The 20,588-nt window shown below is 34.6% G+C and overlaps 2 protein-coding genes and 1 long non-coding RNA gene across 4 annotated transcripts in view; 1 reads left to right on the forward strand and 2 right to left on the reverse strand.

Moving 5' to 3' along the window:
* Positions 1-235: 235 nt before the first annotated feature.
* LOC121418015 lies at positions 236-4,689 on the reverse strand. The gene is made up of 6 exons (XR_005970421.1): positions 4,560-4,689; positions 3,908-3,920; positions 3,440-3,462; positions 3,162-3,174; positions 2,079-2,093; positions 236-1,139 (listed from the first exon to the last, which is right to left on the reverse strand). It is a non-coding gene; the product is annotated as an uncharacterized LOC121418015 (long non-coding RNA).
* Positions 4,690-6,675: 1,986 nt separating this feature from the next.
* On the reverse strand, positions 6,676-9,494 carry LOC121418123 (sperm-activating peptides-like). The gene is made up of 3 exons (XM_041611826.1): positions 8,934-9,494; positions 7,891-7,957; positions 6,676-6,860 (listed from the first exon to the last, which is right to left on the reverse strand). The coding sequence occupies exons 1-3, from the start codon at positions 9,120-9,122 to the stop codon at positions 6,676-6,678; spliced, it is 441 nt and encodes a 146-aa protein (XP_041467760.1). The 5' UTR covers positions 9,123-9,494.
* Positions 9,495-10,559: 1,065 nt separating this feature from the next.
* Positions 10,560-20,588, forward strand: part of LOC121419189 (serine/threonine-protein kinase Nek9-like) — a 31,958-nt gene continuing 21,929 nt past the window's right edge. The window contains exons 1-5 of one of the 2 annotated variants that reach the window (XM_041613542.1): positions 10,560-11,492; positions 17,177-17,354; positions 19,006-19,061; positions 20,000-20,070; positions 20,352-20,454. In XM_041613542.1, the coding sequence (XP_041469476.1) occupies positions 11,337-11,492; positions 17,177-17,354; positions 19,006-19,061; positions 20,000-20,070; positions 20,352-20,454 (564 nt within the window). In that variant the 5' untranslated portion in view covers positions 10,560-11,336. The remainder of the gene's footprint in view (positions 11,493-17,176; positions 17,355-19,005; positions 19,062-19,999; positions 20,071-20,351; positions 20,455-20,588) is intronic. The other variant, XM_041613541.1, reaches the window with a different exon arrangement.

Here is a 20,588-nt window from a genome sequence, read left to right on the forward strand (position 1 = left end):
ACACACATAAAAAATTAGTCAATGAACTAGCAACACACCTGCACAATAATTTCCTTCAAACTTCTTTCTTTAAACAATGTTATCTTCTACTTGAAAAGGGGGCATTGCATTTTTTATTTGTTCTCTGAATTCCTGAATTTGACCTGCATGAAATTGATATGTAAGGAATGACCACAGATACAAACTGGATGAAAAAATGAATGACAAATGATGAAATCACATTTGCAAGACCAATTTATTTCAATAGCGATATTCATGCTAGACATCAAATGCGATTCAACACTTTAATTCATCACAAGGTTGACAAGGCTAATAGCTTACTGTGATTGATAAACCCATTTTGGTTTAAAAGAAACATCTTTACTTTAATTTTTTTTTTCATAGCTTTAACATTTTCCAAATATGAATGAACTGAATCACTTCTCATCGGTATATTTAAAAAAGCAATTGTGGTGCTGCAGGAGTGTTAAAGGATGGCCATTTCCTACAGTTTTTGCAAATGATCAAGAAATAAAGAAGAAAGATGTTATATGAATATTGAAAAGACTATGCTATATGTCATGTCACTACATAATTCCCCTATTCTTTCTTCGGAAAGGAATAAAATCATTTAGGTGACCTTTCTCCAACCCGTCACCCCCCCCCCCTTTATACATACAGCGATAACTCAGTACCTTATCATACAAAATAAAGAGAAGAAAACATACTGACTTCCCCCCCCCTTTTTTACATAGACATCCTAAAGATGCATGCTTCATTTTTTAATAAAAATAATAATTAGGCAGACATCAAATATCATGGATGTAGGCCATCTGTGTTCCATTTTTCTGTATTTTTTTTACCAGATTCTTTGTTTAATGCTTACAAAAAAGATACATTATTTCTGTGGTCAATGTAAGTCTCTTATTATTATAGCAGCAGTGAGTGAGATCATTGATAAATTTGCTACCATATATATAGGCTATAAATAAATAACATGCTTACAGCATAGAGGGAACTACGTCACAAACATGATTACCTTTACATAGAATATATGTATACATGATTTGTTTTTACATTTTCCCATGTTTGATATACACGCTCTACTTATCAAAGTTCTTCATTGTCACAGATGTCTACAGTGCAGGTGACAGCTCGTTCTGTAATACAAACAAAATCAATGTTATCTAAAAGAATCCACTATGAGTGCATCTTTTCATTCATAAAATCACTGTTAATTTATTTTTTAACATTCCATACAGTAATTAATTAATCCCTTCTTAAGAACACACAGTTGCTAACAATGATGTTTCATGAAAATTCTTAACATTTCGGTCGGGGGGGGGGGGGTACTCTTCATCAAAGCAAATCAAGATGGTAAGCTACAAATCTAATATATAAGAAGTATTGAAATACACAAGACAAGATCAGTATAAAAACGCTGTTGGTTTTACATCAAGGTCCTGAAAAGGTTAAGAGGCTACATAAAAAATCAAAACTGATAGAAGAATATGACTGCTGCATATAACATGTATAATAAGCAAGACAAAAGAAGAATGACACTGACAACTCATATTTAGAATAGCAGATTATAATTTACAAAAATAAAGAAAATACTGCATAGACCCGAGGTTCGAATATTGGGGAACTGTTTTTTTTTTAATCTGTCAGCTCTGACAAGTTATTTTCATAAAACAAAGAAAGTTGTTATAATGTTGATGATGCGCCTCTCTGTCCTATACGAATCAAAACCCCAAACAATTATTATTCAAAGACATAATATTAAATTTAGGCAAATGTTATTCTCAATGAAACCCGTAAAGTTTTGCTAATGCAGCATGTTGGCATAAAAAAGAATGGAGGAAAAGTTTAATTCTTTGGTCCATTCGAATCAAATAAATTACTGACATGAATACTTTGTCTCTACCCCATATAGGCTGAATCACATAGTTAACTTGATAGGTTAATCTATAACAAAAGGAAAGTGTGAATAGAAGTTATGTCAAATATTATAATCATTCTCCTGTCCTCTTCCTCTGCTGAATAAGAACCATGATCATAAACATGATAAACTAGTAATGTAAAAATATGAAACTTACCTTGACACAACTGCCCTGGAACGTGATAGAAAAATGAAAGGGTTTAAGGTATTATTAGCTAATCATTCATTCACGGCAGTGTGCCCTGAATATTATCTCATGTTCTGGCCTCCCATGCAGGATTTAAAGCAATTATTGTACTCAAGATTCTCCTTATAAATAATTCGTTATTCAAATTACTGTGTGCCATTAATAATTATTCTAATAATTATTGTCCCTTCAGATTTCATAATCTTTTCGAGATCCAATTGTATTGATTGTTTATGCATTTCCATATACACTTACATTTGTAAAGGGAACAATAATATAAATGAAGAATAAGAACAGATAACATGAATACGTGTGTTCAGAATACATAGTGAAATGACATTCGTGAACTTTATCACCTGCCAAGATCAAGGAGATAATAGTGCAATAAGTCAATTTGTAGAGGGTGCTATTCACATTAGGAACATAATCAACGTCGATGCATTTGCCCTCACAACAATGTAGGATAATTACTATCTCTCTTGTTATAACAGATGCATTTTCATATTGCTCTAATGCTAGCTATCAATTCAGTGTTGTGATAAGTCTAAATATTTGAGGGGCACAACTTGGCGAATAGGCCCAAATTTCTCAAAATCGTGAGAGAACAAAAAATTTCACCCTTTCTCTTCATTTTCTTTCCTTCTCCCCTTTATCTTTTTCTTGGTGTTTCTTAACCATTTACTGTTGGGGGGGGGGGGGGGGTCAAGTGCCTCCCCAAGCTCATATGCCAGTATGATCCCCCCCCAAAAAAAAATACAAAATAGCTTTAGGTGGGTGATCATAGTCTCATTATCATGGTTATGCAGACGATGCTGAAACTGTTGACTGGGGTAAAAAAATAAAAATCGGATGTGACTATGAAACTTCTTTAAAAATAAAAGAGATTGGTCTGTACTTGTTTCCATGATTGACAAAACCTGATCTTCAATACGATCCATTGGATCAAGAAAAATATTTTTTGGGTCTTTAAAGAATGGGGGGGGGGGATGTGCTACTGACCATAATGATAATATTCGAACGAGTCGTTTCTGATGAAATGAAGGCAATACTTACTTCAAGACAGAAGCTGCAAATTAGAATTAAAAACAGAAACAAAGAGGATAAGCTTTTCAATTCAGATAAAATCAAATTAAGGATAAGGAACAATCGCGATATTTAAATGCCCATCATTATTCCCATCTACTCGCAAACGTCAAAATACAAGTATCACCAAAGTTTTTGGTATCATTATCTTTTTTTTCTAGTTTGGTATGTTAATCAGAACTGATATTTGAATATAAAGATTGCATACATTATACAAATGACAAGAAATTAAGAAATAAAATATTCACCCTTTCTTCATTCTGCAGTCACCCTGTAATGAGAAGGGAAAAAATAGTTAAGAGAAGAACAGCTAATACAATATATAGGACATAGCGTGACTAAATACTTAAATTACTAGCAAATTATTTTTTCAAGCAAATTAAGATAGATATAAATATCATAAATGAATTTTAGACAATAATGTCGTGAAAATCAATTTAGAAAATTATGAAAATACATAGCGCTATACTAAACAAGAAACAAACATCAAGAAGACATATAAATTATCTAAAATATGTCTTAAACTTATCAGTTGATAAAAATAATCTAGAGGCTAATTTTGCGTTTAGACATGCTAGACTCTCTGAGAAAAAATACGGATTACTCATCATACATTTAAAGGCGTCTGTATAAAATGAATACTTGATAATGATTTAATACATTGTGATTGGAATCAACAATAATTAGTCTTTCCATCTGCGCTTTCTTATACTCACATTTGGACATTGCCTGCATTTGAGATGAAGAAACAAAACAAAACAATTTATTTATTTTCTTAGAAATTATATATAAATATCAGGGATTTACTTTTTACTAAAAATGAAATTCACTTTCATAATGGCATGAGTGCAAACATGAAAATTATCTCCGCAGCTCAAAAATGGAGGAAATAATTATTGGTATGAAGAAAATCATGGGTTTGAAAAGTAATATGGTAATAATGAAGGAAGACAAAGGTGAAGTGTGAGATGATTAGAAGGGCGAGCAAGTGACGAGAGATACAAGAAAAAACGGAATGTATAGTCGTAATACCTACAAGCATAAACGAGAAAACAAAGTGAGTGAATCCATAGGAGAGGGGAAGGAAGAAAGAGAGAGTGTGTGTGTGTGTATGTGTGTGTGAGAGGGGGAGGGGGAGACGAGAGGGGTAGGTAGGGGAGGAAAAGGGAAGTGTAGCAAATCATATCCTTTTTAAAATTTCAAATTATTAATCATAACGAAATCCACAATTAAAGCAAAATATATGCCTCTTTTAAAGAAATTGACGACTATGATCATGACGAAGATAATTCATTTTTTGATTAATTGATAATAATAAAATATCTTTATACATATATGACAGGGCCACATTTCAAAACCAATCCTTACCCAGTAGCTAGCATCCTCAGCATCTGAATATTATCATTGTTATCACTGATGCAAACAGACGATTCAAAACCAGAGAGTAACATCTTGTAATCAGTCATAAAGGCATTCAACTTGGTAGTTACAGCTTGGAGAGTACCTTTATGGTAAAAAAAGTTTCTTCTGTCACAAAATGTCTTTACTATAGCCTTTCTATTTTACAAATGGTTTGATATTTTCGGCCATTTGAAAATAAAAAAGGCGTTATATACCATGAACCTAACATGAACTGAGACATAGTTATAAAGTATAGTAGTATAATAACTATCATATTGTAACCGCGGTAAATTGCCAATTCGTCTACTGCCAACTCGTCCACGCACCACATGGTCTTGTTTCATTTAATCTAATGCCATTCCGTCCATCAACATTTCGTCTAACAACCATTTGGCCCATTAATCATTTGTTCCAATTATCACTACGTCTAATCACCATTTCGTCCATGACCAGATGGTTTAATCCATTTAATTTTCAATTTAACACTTAGATCATTTAGACCAAATGGTATATGGACTAAATGGCTATTGGACCAACTGGTTATTAGACGGAATGACATAAGACTAAATGAAAGTAGAATATGTGGTGAGTGGACGAAATGATGGTAGACGAAATGGTAGTAGACGAGTTGGCAATTGGACGAATTGGCATTAGACGAATCCGAAATTAACCGTAGCCCCCATGTGCAGCAAGTACGCGAGATTTTTGGTCTGGGAGGGGAGGGGCTTAGAAGACCTTTCCCATATCAGTGCTGCTGCACAATAGTCGAAATTTTAGGAAGGGGGAGGCGCACGCACCCCCTCCTTGGGGTTCGCTGCCCATTGTAGCCATTTGCGGCGGAAGCCAAAAATTTAGGGGGGTCCCCTGAAATTTGGGATGGACACAGGTAAAAAATTTGACAAGCAAAAAAAAAGGTTATCAATCAAAATTTTAGGGGGCCACCTGAATTTAGGAGGGGACGCAGGAAAATAAATTGACAGGCAAAAAAAAAAGGTTATCAACAGAAAATTTGGGGGACCGTCTCCCCCCTCCCGCCTCAAATTTAGGGGGACAGGGCCCCCGCTTCCGCCGCCTATCATTGTAGCCACTATACAGCTCTACAGTGCGTATCAAAAAAAGTTTATACTTTGAAAAAGCCCTGTGAATTAAATAATATACAACATGTGGGTGATTTTTTCGCATACACTTGAGTAAGCACTGTCCATTTTTGTAAAGCTCGCAGAAACATGTTTGCGCAGAAATGCTCGTTGTCAAAGGGAAAGGGCGAAATCAAACATACCCTGCGAAACATTTCTCATACATTTCCCTTGCACTTTTAGTCAATTGAATAAAAACGGATACATTCAAACATTTTGTAACAATTTTTTCCACCCAAATTGAAATTTCAACACTTAGTAAGCACAACCTTTACCATTTTTATGCCAGCTGGATCTGAGGAAATAACTGAATCTGAACAAAAGTTTATATCAGACATCTCCAGCATTTTTTTTTACTAAGGTTTTATAATTTAAAGTGAGTTACATTTCATTTTTCATTCAATATTTGTTTCTCCACACTTTTCCCAAGCCTAAGCCATTCCATGTAAATCACAGCTCAGTGTAAAGCAAGTATCGTCTCAATGGCCTTGGTGTGTGGGGGAGGTGGGTGGGGCGCAATGCACTCTTCGAAGTGTTATGGGCAAGGAAACAAGTTAAAAAGGTAAAAGATATCTTCTAATAAAATTTACTAGCTAAATTCCATGTGTTCTTCATGATTAGGGTCTACTTTTATTCCCATAACTATTTCAAAGTTCTGCGCAAATCATTTTTCACTAGCTTTTCAAAAGTGGTGCTCACTCAAGCGGAAATATTTTTCGACAGTTATATCGTCATTTGCTTAAATGGAGCTGTGCCAATGTTACAATGTGAAAAATCTTCAGGATATTACAAATGTATAATTTTACAGGACTTTTTCTGAGTGTAAACTTTTTTTTGATACGCACTGTATAGTTGCTGATCTGAGTACAGAAAGTACAATGATGTGCAGTATAATAGACACACAGGGAATAAATATAAAAAACTTGTTCAAGATTTTACTATAATAATTATTTACCTTGTTGGATTTGGTCATTCGCGACAAGTTGAGAAACGAATTGAAGAGCATTGGCGATGAGGGTGGCGTTCTCCACTCGGTTGCCGATTTCGTTCTCCTTGTCCACGAGATGTTTCAGAAGATTGGTGTATTTGGGAACAGATCGAGCTCGACATGCTAACACGTTCTGTGTATCGACTTAAACATAATAAAGAGTGGGTGATTATGTTTGGTTAAAAATGAAGCACGATGGGAGTATTTTCCGATTGGTTTTGAAGTCATTTTTCATTTTGATCCGGTTAAGCCATTGACTTAAAAGGAACGAAGCAAATAATCAACATTAAACGTAATACGTATTATAGTTTGTATTTTTAGTCTCATGGAATTGGATTACAAAACTCGAGAATGGTAAGTCGTAGTGTAGATCAAGGATACACTATGGGGGGGGGGGGGTCCAACAAAAATGTCTTCAAATGGGGAAGGGGGCATCTGTCCCTCATTCAGATCCGCGCTCGTAAACGGGGGGTTAGGTAGTGACATTTGATCACGAGAGGATTTTGTGTGTTTTAAGCTTGAAATAAATAAAATAATGCAAATTTTCGATGGATTTTGAAAAAAAAATCAATAAAAATGTGGAGGTTTGATTTGCCTGTTGTTGGGTATGTTACAGGAGGGGATGGGATAATAATTTCTGCCCACCCCCTCTGCGTAATTCAACTTTTTTGTTGGTTCTTCTCGACTAATAACTTGTATAATTATGCAAATTCCCACCATCGATTTTTAAGCGGTTTACTCCTCTTTCCTATATCTCTCCGTCTGACACTGAACTCTTATCCAACTCTCTATCTTTCTTTATCATTCATTCTCAATGTACTTTCAGTAATGACGGAGAAACTGCGGATGTAAACACCTGTTGTCTTTTCTGTTTATTCACTAGTTTAAAATGATCTTCACTATCTCTGCCACAGTTAAATTTCCGAGGGTCTACACTTGCTTCGTCTACTAATTCTACCTACTGATCTCTTTTTGTTCGTTTGTCTCGATCTCGTCACCTATAAAAGTTATCATTTCCTTGCTCAATTTCTCGACCAGCTCCCCCTTTTTGAAAAACAGTGATCCCATATGTCCCTCCTTCCTTTTGAATTTTATTAGGTATCACCTTTTCTCGAGAATAATAATGGCATCCTTTCAAGTCGAATATATATAGATATATATTTTGCTGAATTACCTGCAGGAACAGTAATGGATGCGATGTTTAGATTCTTCTGATTCGCAGTAGCCTCAAGTTTTGACCACTAACGAGGAAGGAAAATAGGAGTCGGTCTTTGAATAAAAGTGATGTCAACTATAACATTTTATGCAATAAGAATGATAGTTATTAATTCTCATCTAAAAAGAATAACGACAAACCAAAAGAAAAAGAATCACTTCAGCTGTAGGCACTTGGTACTTATTCTTAATTATATTACAAATGATGTACCTTGATAACCCAGCCTGTTTCAAAGTATTAAAGGATATGAAAAAATATAAAAGCGGCCACATCTCCACAGAGCAGCTGTTTGTCAGCTTGTTTTTTAAAGGGGTGAAGAAAATAAGAAAGAAATACGATATCAAAAGATAGTTCAATGGAAATGAAATGAAGATAAAAACAAGATAATTTGCTTATTTCTATATTCTTGAGTTTTATCGGTATTTAATCTAAAGACGTATTTGTTACTCATAAATAATCTCATAAATTAACTATGATGTTAGATTAAACGATTTATTCAATACTATTTCACAAAGGAATCGCAACAAAGTGGTATTTTCAAATAATACGAATTCTAAACAGATCCATCACTACTTTGATTGTATTGAGAAAATTAATTTGCTTGCATTTTCGCGGGAAATTTGACTCATCACTGTCTAAATTCTTTTGAAAGACAAAATAAAACTTTGTGTTGAAAAAATGGAAACAAACGTTCAACACAATAATGAATACCCATATTAATTATAAACGTGCATTGACTTTGACTCAATATGCCCATTTGAGAGATGTGATTTTCATATAGCATGAAACTGCACAAAGTTTATCCCTTACAATTGTAAATAATAACCAATCAATCTCTAGATATTCTGTAAATCTATATGAAGAGTTATTTTCAAATCACAAATGACTTAAGAATTCAAATCTAAGTCCGGATTTCAACTTGTGATAATCACAGTCGATTTAGATACATTATTATTAAAATTAATGTTTTTATAAAATAAGAAATTAAACCAATAAAATACCTGAGAATCAAGTAAAGAGAGTGCTGTCTGTAGAGGAGATAGTGCATCTACTACAGCAATGTGAGCAAGATCCTGAAGGGATTTGGCGGATTCTACCAAATCCATCGTCTGCTGCTGTCCTCTCATCCCGTTGATGCACACACACATCACCAAGGCAACTCCCGCCAAAAACTTGAGAGAAGCATCCATTTTCGTTCCGATCTCACAGACTTTTGTGAAAGGCTTTGATGGCTCTGCTTGGGTATAATTGCTAACTTCTTTAATAAAATCTATCGTTTCTCTCTTTGTTATATACCATAAGGTGGCAACCTTCGCCCTACTTGGTTCTGAAAGTACATTTCAAAGGCCTGTTGCCACCACCTAATCTGCGTGCTGTCGGAGACTTTTATCAGTTCAATTATAATTAGGAAAAGAGATAGCTAACTTGTCCTTAACACGTATCAGGCATTGACAGGTGCACCGATCTTGGAAACAAGTGCAAGGAAGAGTGATTGAAATGTTGAAAGTTCTTCCTTTCTAAAGTACAATCACAATTAATAAACCATTGATTGTTTTCACTTGGGAAAACGAAAAAAAACCCCGTGCATATCTATACTTTAATTATTATACCGGGTTATTTTCTCAGTATGAGTACTCCCACTTTGTGGAAAGCACTCTCTTCATTAACAATACGCAATGCCAAGTCTATAGAGTCATTCAAAGGCAACCTTAACCCTAAAAGGACTGGGGGCACGATGAACCCCTCAACCAACGCTTCGCGCGATTTTTTCGAAACGCAAAAAGATAGCGCCGCAAAATTTTGTGACTTTTTTGTTTGAAGTCTCGCGCAACTTGTGAGACCAAATTCGCGACATACGGGTACAGCATCGCGACGTCACATGACTTTTTACGAGACAATTTAATGTCTCACTTAATGGCTCATTTTCATACTTTGTGTACAAAGTCTATTGGAGATGAAATTCATAAAAGCGTGAGTATTTTCTTTATAATAGGTCTGATTGATTTAGGATTTAATTTAGTTATTAAATGGTCTGTAATAATTTCCATTGAAAAACAATGAAGAACAAAAGATTAAAAAACAAATGAATTCATAAAAGTTCTAAAAACAAAGGGATGATTAAGGAAAAAAATTGTCTTTCGCATTTTTTTGTGTGGAAACTATTTCATTAAAGATGACATCCAAAAGAGAAGAAAATTTGAAGTGAAATTGGGTGTTAAATATGCAAATAATATTTGCATATTATATTCATACACAGCAAAAACTGTGGTGTTAACCGGTGTACATAGAGGACCACACACCAGTTATTTTACACCGGTGTTAAATTGACAGTGTTAGTTTCGGTTGTTACAGTTACACTCTTTGGTGTTATATTCAATCTCTAGGGTGCAATTTTTACACCTCAGCGTGTGGTTCTCTATTAACACCAACTGGTGTCAGTTTTAGCACCTCAGTTTTTACAGTGTAACAAAAAAAATAATTCATACAGGCTTGTAGTTTTTGTGGTAAAGAATGTGCGTGCCAAATTTCGGAGGCGATCGCGCGAACGGCGGCCGATAATCAGAAGGGGGGGGGGGCATGGACCCCAGTCTTCAATACATCTCAACGGACATATCTATTCTCATCATATTTCAATAACACTCCCCTTCTATGTTTTGATATCATCTGCGTCTCTGAATATGAAACTACATAGAAGGTGCATTCTTATCATTATTATTAGATGGGGTTCGATCTCCGGTGGGGCCTGTTGCATAAGAAGAAAAACTCTGGCAATCATTTTTTTGCAATAGTTTTTCAATGTGTTAATGTCAATGACATACCGGTAATTTGGTTTGCAAGAGTTTGTTGTTGTTGTTGTTATTTATTTGCCTGAGTCTCTATACCGGTATGGCAAAACTTGAACGAAGCCCCTCCATGCCCTCGGATGGCTAATGATATTCGACACTCTCGACAGTTCCATCTTGCAGAGCGTGTTCATCAGAATTCGGATCGACATAATCTTTGATGCTGGCCGAATCAAATTTGTGCACGATTTACAGGCACTTAGACGACTTATTTGTATTAATCTGTGTATACCGCTGAGTTTCGTTTCGGACCCGTCGCAGCTAGCTAGGTTAAGTTAGCTCCGTATAAATCGACATCGGGAGCCTGCCTTCGAGTTCCGCCCTACCGGCGGCCGAGGCACATCGAACGATCAGATCACTAGACTCTTAGTGTTAGCTGTACCGCCGTAACCAAAACAGTCTACCCGACCTTACTGTCGGGCTTGTATTCTAAAAAAAACTCTATGACACTGAATGTGACAGTCCTCCTCAAGACTCGAGCCAGCTGATGATTTGATCCTCCTGAGCCTTAGGCCCCCTCTGTTTAATTTTATTGCTCCAAAATCAGAGAGACGTTCAATAATGTCTACAGAAGATGGGGGATTTTCCTCCTCGAGCTCAACGAACTTCCTTGCCGGTGCAAACAGCAGTGATACGATACAGGAGGAAATGTACACACCTGTTCGAGTGCTTGGAAAGGGAGCTTTTGGTGAAGCAGTTCTCTACAGGAAAACAGAGGTGAGGTTTTATTAACGTTACCTCAAGGCTGATGTTTGTGCAGACTCCATCTCCACTTTATTAAGTTACACTTCGACTACGTTCCACCTAGCAAATGCCTAGACAGCTGGCAGCCGTCTGTTAGTGTTAAACTAAGTTTCGAGGAGTTTTTTAACAATTTTTTTTAAATTTCTCCTCGTACACAGACGGCTCGCTATCCTGCAGCCACCATTAGGGGACTTGCAATGCAAAATCCCCCCATCTGGGCTCTTCAATTTTTGTCTTTAATGAATAAAAATATTGAAAATTAATGCGACCAAAATACAAATTAATATTCCCTCTTGGCATTAATTGCCAAAAAAAGGAGAAAAATCAAGTTAAAAGGAACAAAAACAGTGACTTACCTCGGCTGTCGCGCGAATTCACTTCCCCGTTTTATCCGATCTTAAAGCTTGTCTATAGTTTTGGTAAACCCACCAAAATGCACCTATCACTATTTCCAATTCATTGCTAGCTAATATGAATGGATATGCCCTATAACAGTTATGATGTGGAGGATATGAAATGAAAATGTGTTTTACAGGATAAATTTTGCGATTTTACATGGAAATTTACCTTGATCGGGTCACCCGATCAAATTAAAATATCTGTGTGTTTTTGTCTTTCAATTAAATCCTATTCCAAATCATGGAATGGGCTGAAACTTTCAAGATATGTTCTTTGTCTGTAACTTGTGGATATCTAATCACTAAATTTATAAGATAAGTGCTTGAATGTCCATTTTTTAATTTAAAACAAGCATCGCCGAGAGAGGGCGCTATATATCCAAGATTTGAATATTTGAAATTTTCTCAGAGAAGTGCAGTTGGAAAAATATCTAACGGTCTCTACGCTTCAGTAAGACTGTCATATTAGATGCTATTCGATTATCAATCACATTATTGACCCTTTACCAAAGCTATACACAGGTTTTAAGTACATAAACATATGGCCGAGTCCCCTGTACAGATCGCGCTAGAACTTCGGTCTCTGTATTTGGTGAGTGAAGCCAACGGAGTTCAGCTGAACAACCAACATAACAGAGACCAAAGCTTTTGGTCTATGTTCCACCTAGCCTGGAGGCGTTTGGGGAGTAAAAATCATAATACTATCGTACCTTTACTCCCTAACGCCTGGCGTAATTGGAGTCTATAGGGTCCCACGCACAGAAGGAAAAGGCAACTATACAAATAAATGCACCAAACTGCTAGTTATGTTTAGAATCTGAGGTTAACACTTCTGTACATGGGTAAAAATATCGGTTGGCAATGTTTGGCGAAAAATTGATAGTTATAGTTAAAAAACATCGCAGAAACGCGATGAAGAAATAAAAGTAGAAGAGAGTTTACTCACATTTGTTGTCATAGCCATCTTTGATCCATTGTTAATGCAACCTAGTTACGTGACGCGTATAGAGGGCTGCAAAATCATGAGCGGTGCTAGATTAAAAAGTGCTAAAATGTCCCGCTTCAACCACTGAACTAGAAATACGTATTTTCACTTTATTATTGTTAGTAAAATACATGTAACTAAGTATTAAAGTCTAAAGAGTCTAGCAATAGATCTAAAAAGTTAGATTTGGAGTTAGTTCTGTGAGCTTTTGAGTGTGAGTGACTGCTCTATCTCAGACTCAGTGACTTGGGCCTTCCAATTTCAACCCATGAAAAACTTTGGCCATCCAAGTTGGGCTAGATTTAAAGCTCAATAAGCTTGTTGTTAGTAATCTTGTTTAATATGATTTAGCTTAAAAGAATTTTGTGATGATTTTGCAAATAAATATGATGTACAGTAACCATAACGTTGTGATGTGTGGTACCCAAGTCTGCTCCCCTAACGGTTTGAGTTGAGATTTAACAAGAATTTCTTTTTATTTCACAAATGCTTTCAGTTTATCATGTGCCTTATATTATTATGAGTAAGTGTGCCAAATATCTCCAAATAGGCCTATATGAGTTTCTTAGAAAAAACCTCAGGCATTCATTTTCAGAGTTTAGAACAAAAACTGGTGCCCCATGTCTGTGCACCCATTAATTTTGCATGCAATTCCAGGATTTTGACGAGAAAGACTGCATTTTAAGGTTGTCACATGAAATCCCCCAAAATTGTTATTTTTTCCACCATTTGAGTAGGATTTTTTAATCTGTCTATGTCTTGTATAGCAGGTGTAAGGTTGATGGTCGTTGTGTATCTTCTTTCACTAGAATTGTGCAGGTACTCGTGTCCACAGACAAGGGGAACTGAGCATGATCGGTTAAGGGTTCGCATTGAGGTGAAAATTTTTTTTTAAGGTACTTTTATCAAATTTGCTTTTAAAATAATCTTTGATATCTCAGGTTTCAAAAAACTAAGTTTCATGAAGATTGATGATTCCGAAAGTACCGGAATAGTCCATTTTATTCATGGGGGTGCTGCTACCTCTCATCACGGACGGACATTTTTACTCAAATTAAATTCACTCTAGTTTTATTGTTTTTAAAGTTACTCTAATTTGGTTTGGATGTTCTTGCACTCTGAACATTTCTCTATTATCAGACATAATATAGTAGAAAAAAAATATTGGGGACTAATTTTTTTTGGTAGGTGTTAACATTTCCATTTTGAAATTTCCGTCCGTGATGGAAAAAAAGATGAAAAGTTTTTTAATTCTTTATCAGAGTAGAAATAAAAGATAAAAAGGTTTAGAGGTATCTCTCTAAACACTGTACATTATTTTATTTGAACATGGCTAAAATCCATACATTTTATCCATATCATAAAGTCAGTCAAAAATGATCACGGACGGACATTAATTTGATCACGGACGGACAAAGTTAATTCACTCAAATTCATTTCACTCTAGTTTTATTGTTTTCAAAGTTACTCCAATTTTTTTAATGGTCTTGCACTCTGAACATTAATCTATCATCAAACATAAATTAGTAGGAAAAAAATATGGGAAGTAAACTTTCCTTGTAGATGTTAACATTTCCGTCCGTCCGTGATCATTTTTATTAGGATAATGTCTATGGACTCAGCTTTTTATTCTTTATCAGAATAGAAACAGAAATAAAAGTGTGTAGAAGTATTTCACTGGACACTGTTCATCATTTTATTTGAACATAGCTAAAATCCATACATTTTATGCATTTAATAAATCAATGAAAAATGATCACGGACGGACATTAATTTCATCACGGACGGACGAGTGAAATACTTGTGGAAAGATTCATATATGCAAATGAGAAACTTTGCTGAGCAGATTATGAGTTTAATTTTAGCTTCTAATTGCAGTGAAAAATGGCTCTGAGAATTACTCAGAACTCAAATGGAATAAGCCTACAACTCTTCACAATTTTTTGTGATATCTTTGTTTGGCCGTTATTGGGGCTATATTGTTGTCAGGAAAATTGTTAAGCATTATTGGAATGCAGATAGAGTTGAAAAGCTGCATGTACATGTATATGCCAAAAAAGCGGGAAACAAAGTATGGCAAGAACAAGTCCAAAGCTGTAGATTTCATCAATTCAAGCTTGCAGAAAGTGATGGAGAAGAAGTAGAATGCAATGCATAATCTGATAAGCAGAAAAATCAATTTTTCCATGTACAAACTTATGGATTCACAATGCTTCTAACAGAACATAGGTTTGTGAAAATTACATGAATACCTTTTTTCGAAGTCCATTTTGGAGCTAATTTTAAGCAAATCGCTTATCTGGTAAACTGTGAAAATGCATAAAGCTTGCAATATAGTGTTTAGAAGTTAAGCTTTGGATTGGAATATCAATTTCAATTTTGGATTCGGTCAGGGCCTAAATACATGAGGGCTGTTGATGTTATGGGGTGTCTCCGCTTTGATATATGCAAAAGATGGATTTAAAGAGAGCCCCTGACAAGTGTTGATCCAACAAACAAGCATAAGGATCAGTGACCTGTTAATCTTTTAGATTTAGCTTTTGGACCTTAAAAAAACATCTTTGCTCTTGGAAAATTAATGCCTAAAATCATCATGATCATAAAAATACTTGTATCAACATGATCAATAATCAACTAGCTGTTGATTTTGAACCTACTTGTATTCTACACTTTAAATAGACAACAGGGGAAGGCGGGGTAAGTTGTGACACTTTTTGCATTTTGCACGTTAGAATTGATATGACTAGTAATATTGTAGAAATAAGTACCTTACCTTTAAATTTGATTCTTGGGAAATATTTTTCACCTATATATAACGTTCTACCCCCACGCTGAATGTCATTGTGACCTTTGAAAAAAAGGATGTCAAATTGCTCAACTTGCCCCATCTGTGGGGTAAGTTGTGCCATCGTCTGGGGTAAGTTGAGCCACAAAAACTATGTAAAAAATGTATGCGGGAAGAACCAGGATGTCAATTTTTCATTTAAAGTCTTTTCACTTGCTAATTCCCTATGAATACTAACATCTTCTGAAAGTAAAAGGACTGTCATGTGAATTTGCTCCTTTCTGCCTGCATATCAATGGCTTTTTACGTTTTTTTATTTTTTTATTATACAGTTGTACATCACCTATTCTTTACGTTCGATTTTGACAAGAAATGTGTTAAGAGCAATGGTATGTCTAGATTATACTGTGCGTCTAGCATAGAAATCAAGTTGCTACATCTTAAATCAAGTTGCAGCAACTTGATTGAAGTTGTAGCAACTTGATTGTGCAACTAATACTGTTTAATATTATTAAAATATGTACAAATCATCAAAACAATTGCATTTGTTTACCAAAAAAGTACTAAGAACTTTTTACAGAGTACTTCCATTGTATTTTAATTGTGTCCGTCCGTGATGTCCGTCCATGATGTCCGTCCGTGATGGAAAATATTTGCAATTCTCTCGGAAGTTTGATATTGGTTAAGAATTCAATATGCTGAACATAGAAGCTGACATACCCGAGTGTTAGGTGCATTAACAATAATTGGTCCATGTAAAGCTGTTTAGATAGAAACAATAAAAATGTACAAAAATTCTAAAAACCACATTTCTATCTTGTCCGTCCGTGATATGGCACATTTAGTGGATACCTGTGTTTGTAGGTAACCATGGCAACAAACTTTTTTAATCATTCAGCATACTATGTCCTACCCTTCACTATAAAACACAAAGGAACCTTGTTCATCTTATTCCTAATTTGTTACAAGCCTTCAAAACTTTCAAAATCTATCAAATGTCCGTCCGTGATGAACCGATCATGCTCAACTGTGCAGACTTGGGGGACCATACCGTATATTCACACCATGGTCTTTTCGGCTCCATTTGGATTGTTTAAAATTTTAAAGGGGCAGCAACAACAGCAGCCAAAAATCTCCTCCAGCTCCATTTTACTCATTAGCCTCTAAATAAGCAAGTTAAATTTTAAATTGTTGGTGGGATTTTACACTATTATGTCCTTCCACAACACTCCATTTTTGTGTAGCATACAAAATCAAATGTTAAAAAATTAACTTAGAAATGATTGGGAATATGACATATTTATAATCAAGAAAATATTTGACATGGGTGAAATTTATTGGATGCACATTACTTCTTTATTGGATATCTACAGTTCATGTCATTGTTTCAGATAAAATTAAAGAACTAAGTGGATTTTCTGTTTTGATTTGTGTGTTAAAAAGTTCAGAAATTCACTGTCCTTACGATGTGTGCATTTCTTATTTTTAGGACAATTCGTTGGTGGTATGGAAGGAGGTGAATTTGACACGTTGCTCTGAGAGAGTCATGTATGATGCTCAGAATGAAATAGAGATCCTCTCAATGTTAAATCATGCAAATATAATCTCTTATTTCAATCATTTCTTGGATGAACAATCACTCTTCATTGAAATGGAGTATGCCAATGGTGAGTTCTTTCAAAATTACATTTGAATTTGAATATTGAATACAGGTCAGCATACAGTACCAGTCACAATTCTTTGACTACCTGTTTACCTGTTTCACCAGAGAGCAATAGATACAGGTAGTCAAAGAATTGTGACTGGTAGTGCAGCAGGAATAGCAGTTCATTTCATGTTCAGTGTTTAAATTTCCCATCCAGTCTACTTCACTCTAATGTACATTACTAGTACCCGGTTATGTATTTACATTGGTTTTGAATAAGTTAATTATGTAACTTCTGAAGGTTTCCATGGCAAAGAAGAATAATGTAAGTAGGTTTCACAGTACACCATGTCAACATGTATCTTTCTTGGGCAAGTGTGGGTCCTGAAAAGGACCACCCAAACTCCATCACTCTTTATTGAAATAGAGTAGGAAGGGGGGTTGGGTGTTCGGACATATTTTTGAAGCCTTCTTTTTTGTCTTTGGATCTTCTATTTTTTTCTCTATGATATTTCCTAATAGTTTGTACTAAAAATTGATGAAACTTCGCTTGTAAATTTTTCAAAATGACTTTCTAAAATTGATCATCCAGACACACAACAACTGGGTATACTGGTATGCCAATGGTGAGTTCATTCAAAAATACATTTGAATACAGGTCAGCATAGCAGTTAAGTTTGGGTGGTCCTTTTCAGGACCAACACTTGCCCAAGAAAGATACATGGTGTACTGTGAAACCTACTGCACTATCAATAAATTTTGTGGAACAAACAGTGCAACTTGTAACTTTTGAAATATACAAAATATGAATAGAGTAATTGCTTTATTTTTATCAAAACATTTGACACTGATGTTCATTTTTTATTATGAATAATTGAATGCGTTTTCCTTGATTTTTAAGATTATCAAAGACTGAAAGTCAATCCAAAATAAAGCTTATGAAAGTGAACTTCAAATAAGCAAAAAATATACTGTTCCAAAGTAGTTAGTACTAATACTGCTACTGGAGAGCTGTATTTTCATATGACCACCATCCTTTGTATCATTCATTTCCCTATTCATATGAGAATGAGGATTCTCTCTCTTGCATCAAATTATGTTAGATATAGGACTTTTTAGATGGTTGTACTAAGTTGTTCCAGTGAGAAAGCAAATTTGCCATGTTTGGCATTCTAGTAGCAGAATATTTCTCAAGTACCAAACAAAAGAGCTAGCTCGTTGAATCATCATTTTTCACTCCTATTCTTTGGAAACATTCTTAGGTATTTTCACTTTTTGACGAAATATAGTGTACTTCTCTCATTGTGCAGAATTGTTATCCAATGAAAGAAAATAGAACTGTTGAGCTCAGGTCCAGGCCGTAAACCTGTAATATATTGTAGTTCATGCTGTCTGCAGGTGTATTTGGAATATGATTGAATTTGAATAAACTTTGCATATTAATGATGTTGGTGTTTCCCCTCAAAATGATTGAAAATTGATCGATTTTTTGTTGTATTATCATTGTGTTTGGACTGTTTATGAAAAAAAAACTGTTTCACATCATGTGAAAACCAGAATTCTAGTTAACTGATTTATACTTTAAATTATATCACTCATATTACTTTATGTTTACAATTTCTTCAAAGGATTAAAAGTGAAAATTATTGATGAAATCATTAATTCGTTTTCAGGAGGCACCCTTTATGAGAAAATTGTTCATCAAGATGGTACACTGTTTGAAGAAGAGGTAATGATTCCCATCAATTTTCCTGTTCAGACTAAGAAAACCAATAATTTATCATTTACACACTAGTTAGTCTATCTTTGTGAGCACTCCACATGCTGCAAAACAGAGACAAAATTTGTAAAAGCTGGTGTTTTGTTTTGATAACAAGTTGTCTCAAGTTTTGTGTGATTGTTTTGTTTTCAAACTATCTATACAAAAGGGTTGTGTACATATGTAGCTTGTAGAAATGACCTTGATAACCTTTATAGTGTATGTCACCCCATTAACAATTGTCAATGTGTTATGGTTACTCTGGTGTCCCAAGCAAAATAAATATTACTCTACATTGTAAGAACAGTAAGCTAAGAGTAGTTGTTGGTATTGGGGTTTTTACCTTTGTCATATTCCCATTGTATCAAATACACAAGATTTTGTAAATGTGTATGGTACATGTAATTTTGATTTGATCAATGTTTTATTTCAGTCATAAAACTTGTAACAATTTCAATGTCATAAAAGTACTTAATGAAAGTACACTAGTTTGACTTGTTATTTTGCTTTTTTTTCATTGCCATTTTTCATTATCATAATTTTCAATTGAGTGAAGTGATTGACATTTACGGTATTAATCAATGTATACAATGTACAGGTATAATGAAGGATATTGATTCAATATCCTTCATTATACCTGTACATTGTATACAATCATACCTATATCAATATGTATTATTATCCTCATTTTAAAGTATTGTAATGGGTAGCCCCACTTTTAAACTATTGACAAATTTTGACCTACTGTACATATCCATAGCATTTAGCATACAGAAAACTAATGTTTTTTTTATTTTATGGATACGTGTTTATCATTTTGGATAATATTCAGTCTATGGACATTGTCATGTCATACAGTATTAAAGTAGTTTTGAAGGAAACATAAATGATTTTCTTTGACATTTCAGCTGGTGTTATGGTATCTGTTCCAAACTGTTTCTGCTGTGGCATATATTCATCAAATAGATGTCCTTCACAGGTAATCATTTGTAGTTTGCACACTACATGTGTATTTTCACATCATAGATATTACACAGTTCATTATCATGAAAATGTAGCTTTTGAAATATTTTTTTTTGTAAGTCTGTGCGACATACATGTACATGTACCTATTTAACAATTTTACCATCAATGATGTTCTTAGTTGTAAACATCTGTAGCCTGTACACTTTTAGTAGAATATACCAAGCAATGTACATTAACTTATATTAATTTTTTATTAATTTTCTTAATTCTTATAACACTTGTTATATATTTCAGAGATATTAAGACACTCAATATATTCTTGACGAAATCTGGATTGATAAAACTTGGAGACTTTGGCATCTCTAGAGTTTTAGGGGATGATAAAATGGCAGACACGGTAAGAAAACCCTGGAGTTTACATTCTATGCTCATAGAATGTGAAATATAGATTTGTTTATCAATAAATAATTTTTTCATTAATGGCTCATTCATTGCATACATGTAATAATGACATTTGAAGTAAGCAGCAAA

Source organism: Lytechinus variegatus, chromosome 7 (genome assembly GCF_018143015.1).
Source record: "Lytechinus variegatus isolate NC3 chromosome 7, Lvar_3.0, whole genome shotgun sequence".
Classification (NCBI taxonomy): domain Eukaryota; kingdom Metazoa; phylum Echinodermata; class Echinoidea; order Temnopleuroida; family Toxopneustidae; genus Lytechinus; species Lytechinus variegatus.

Bases quoted from the DNA above. Each gene is read 5' to 3' on its own strand.
- LOC121418123 (XM_041611826.1), bottom strand. From the start codon at position 9,122: ATGGATGCTTCTCTCAAGTTTTTGGCGGGAGTTGCCTTGGTGATGTGT. The intron at 7,958-8,933 runs GTATTTTATTGG...CTTCCTCGTTAG, and splicing joins TCTCTTTACTTGATTCTCAG to TGGTCAAAACTTGAGGCTAC. The intron at 6,861-7,890 runs GTAATTCAGCAA...ATTATGTTTAAG, and splicing joins ATCCATTACTGTTCCTGCAG to TCGATACACAGAACGTGTTA.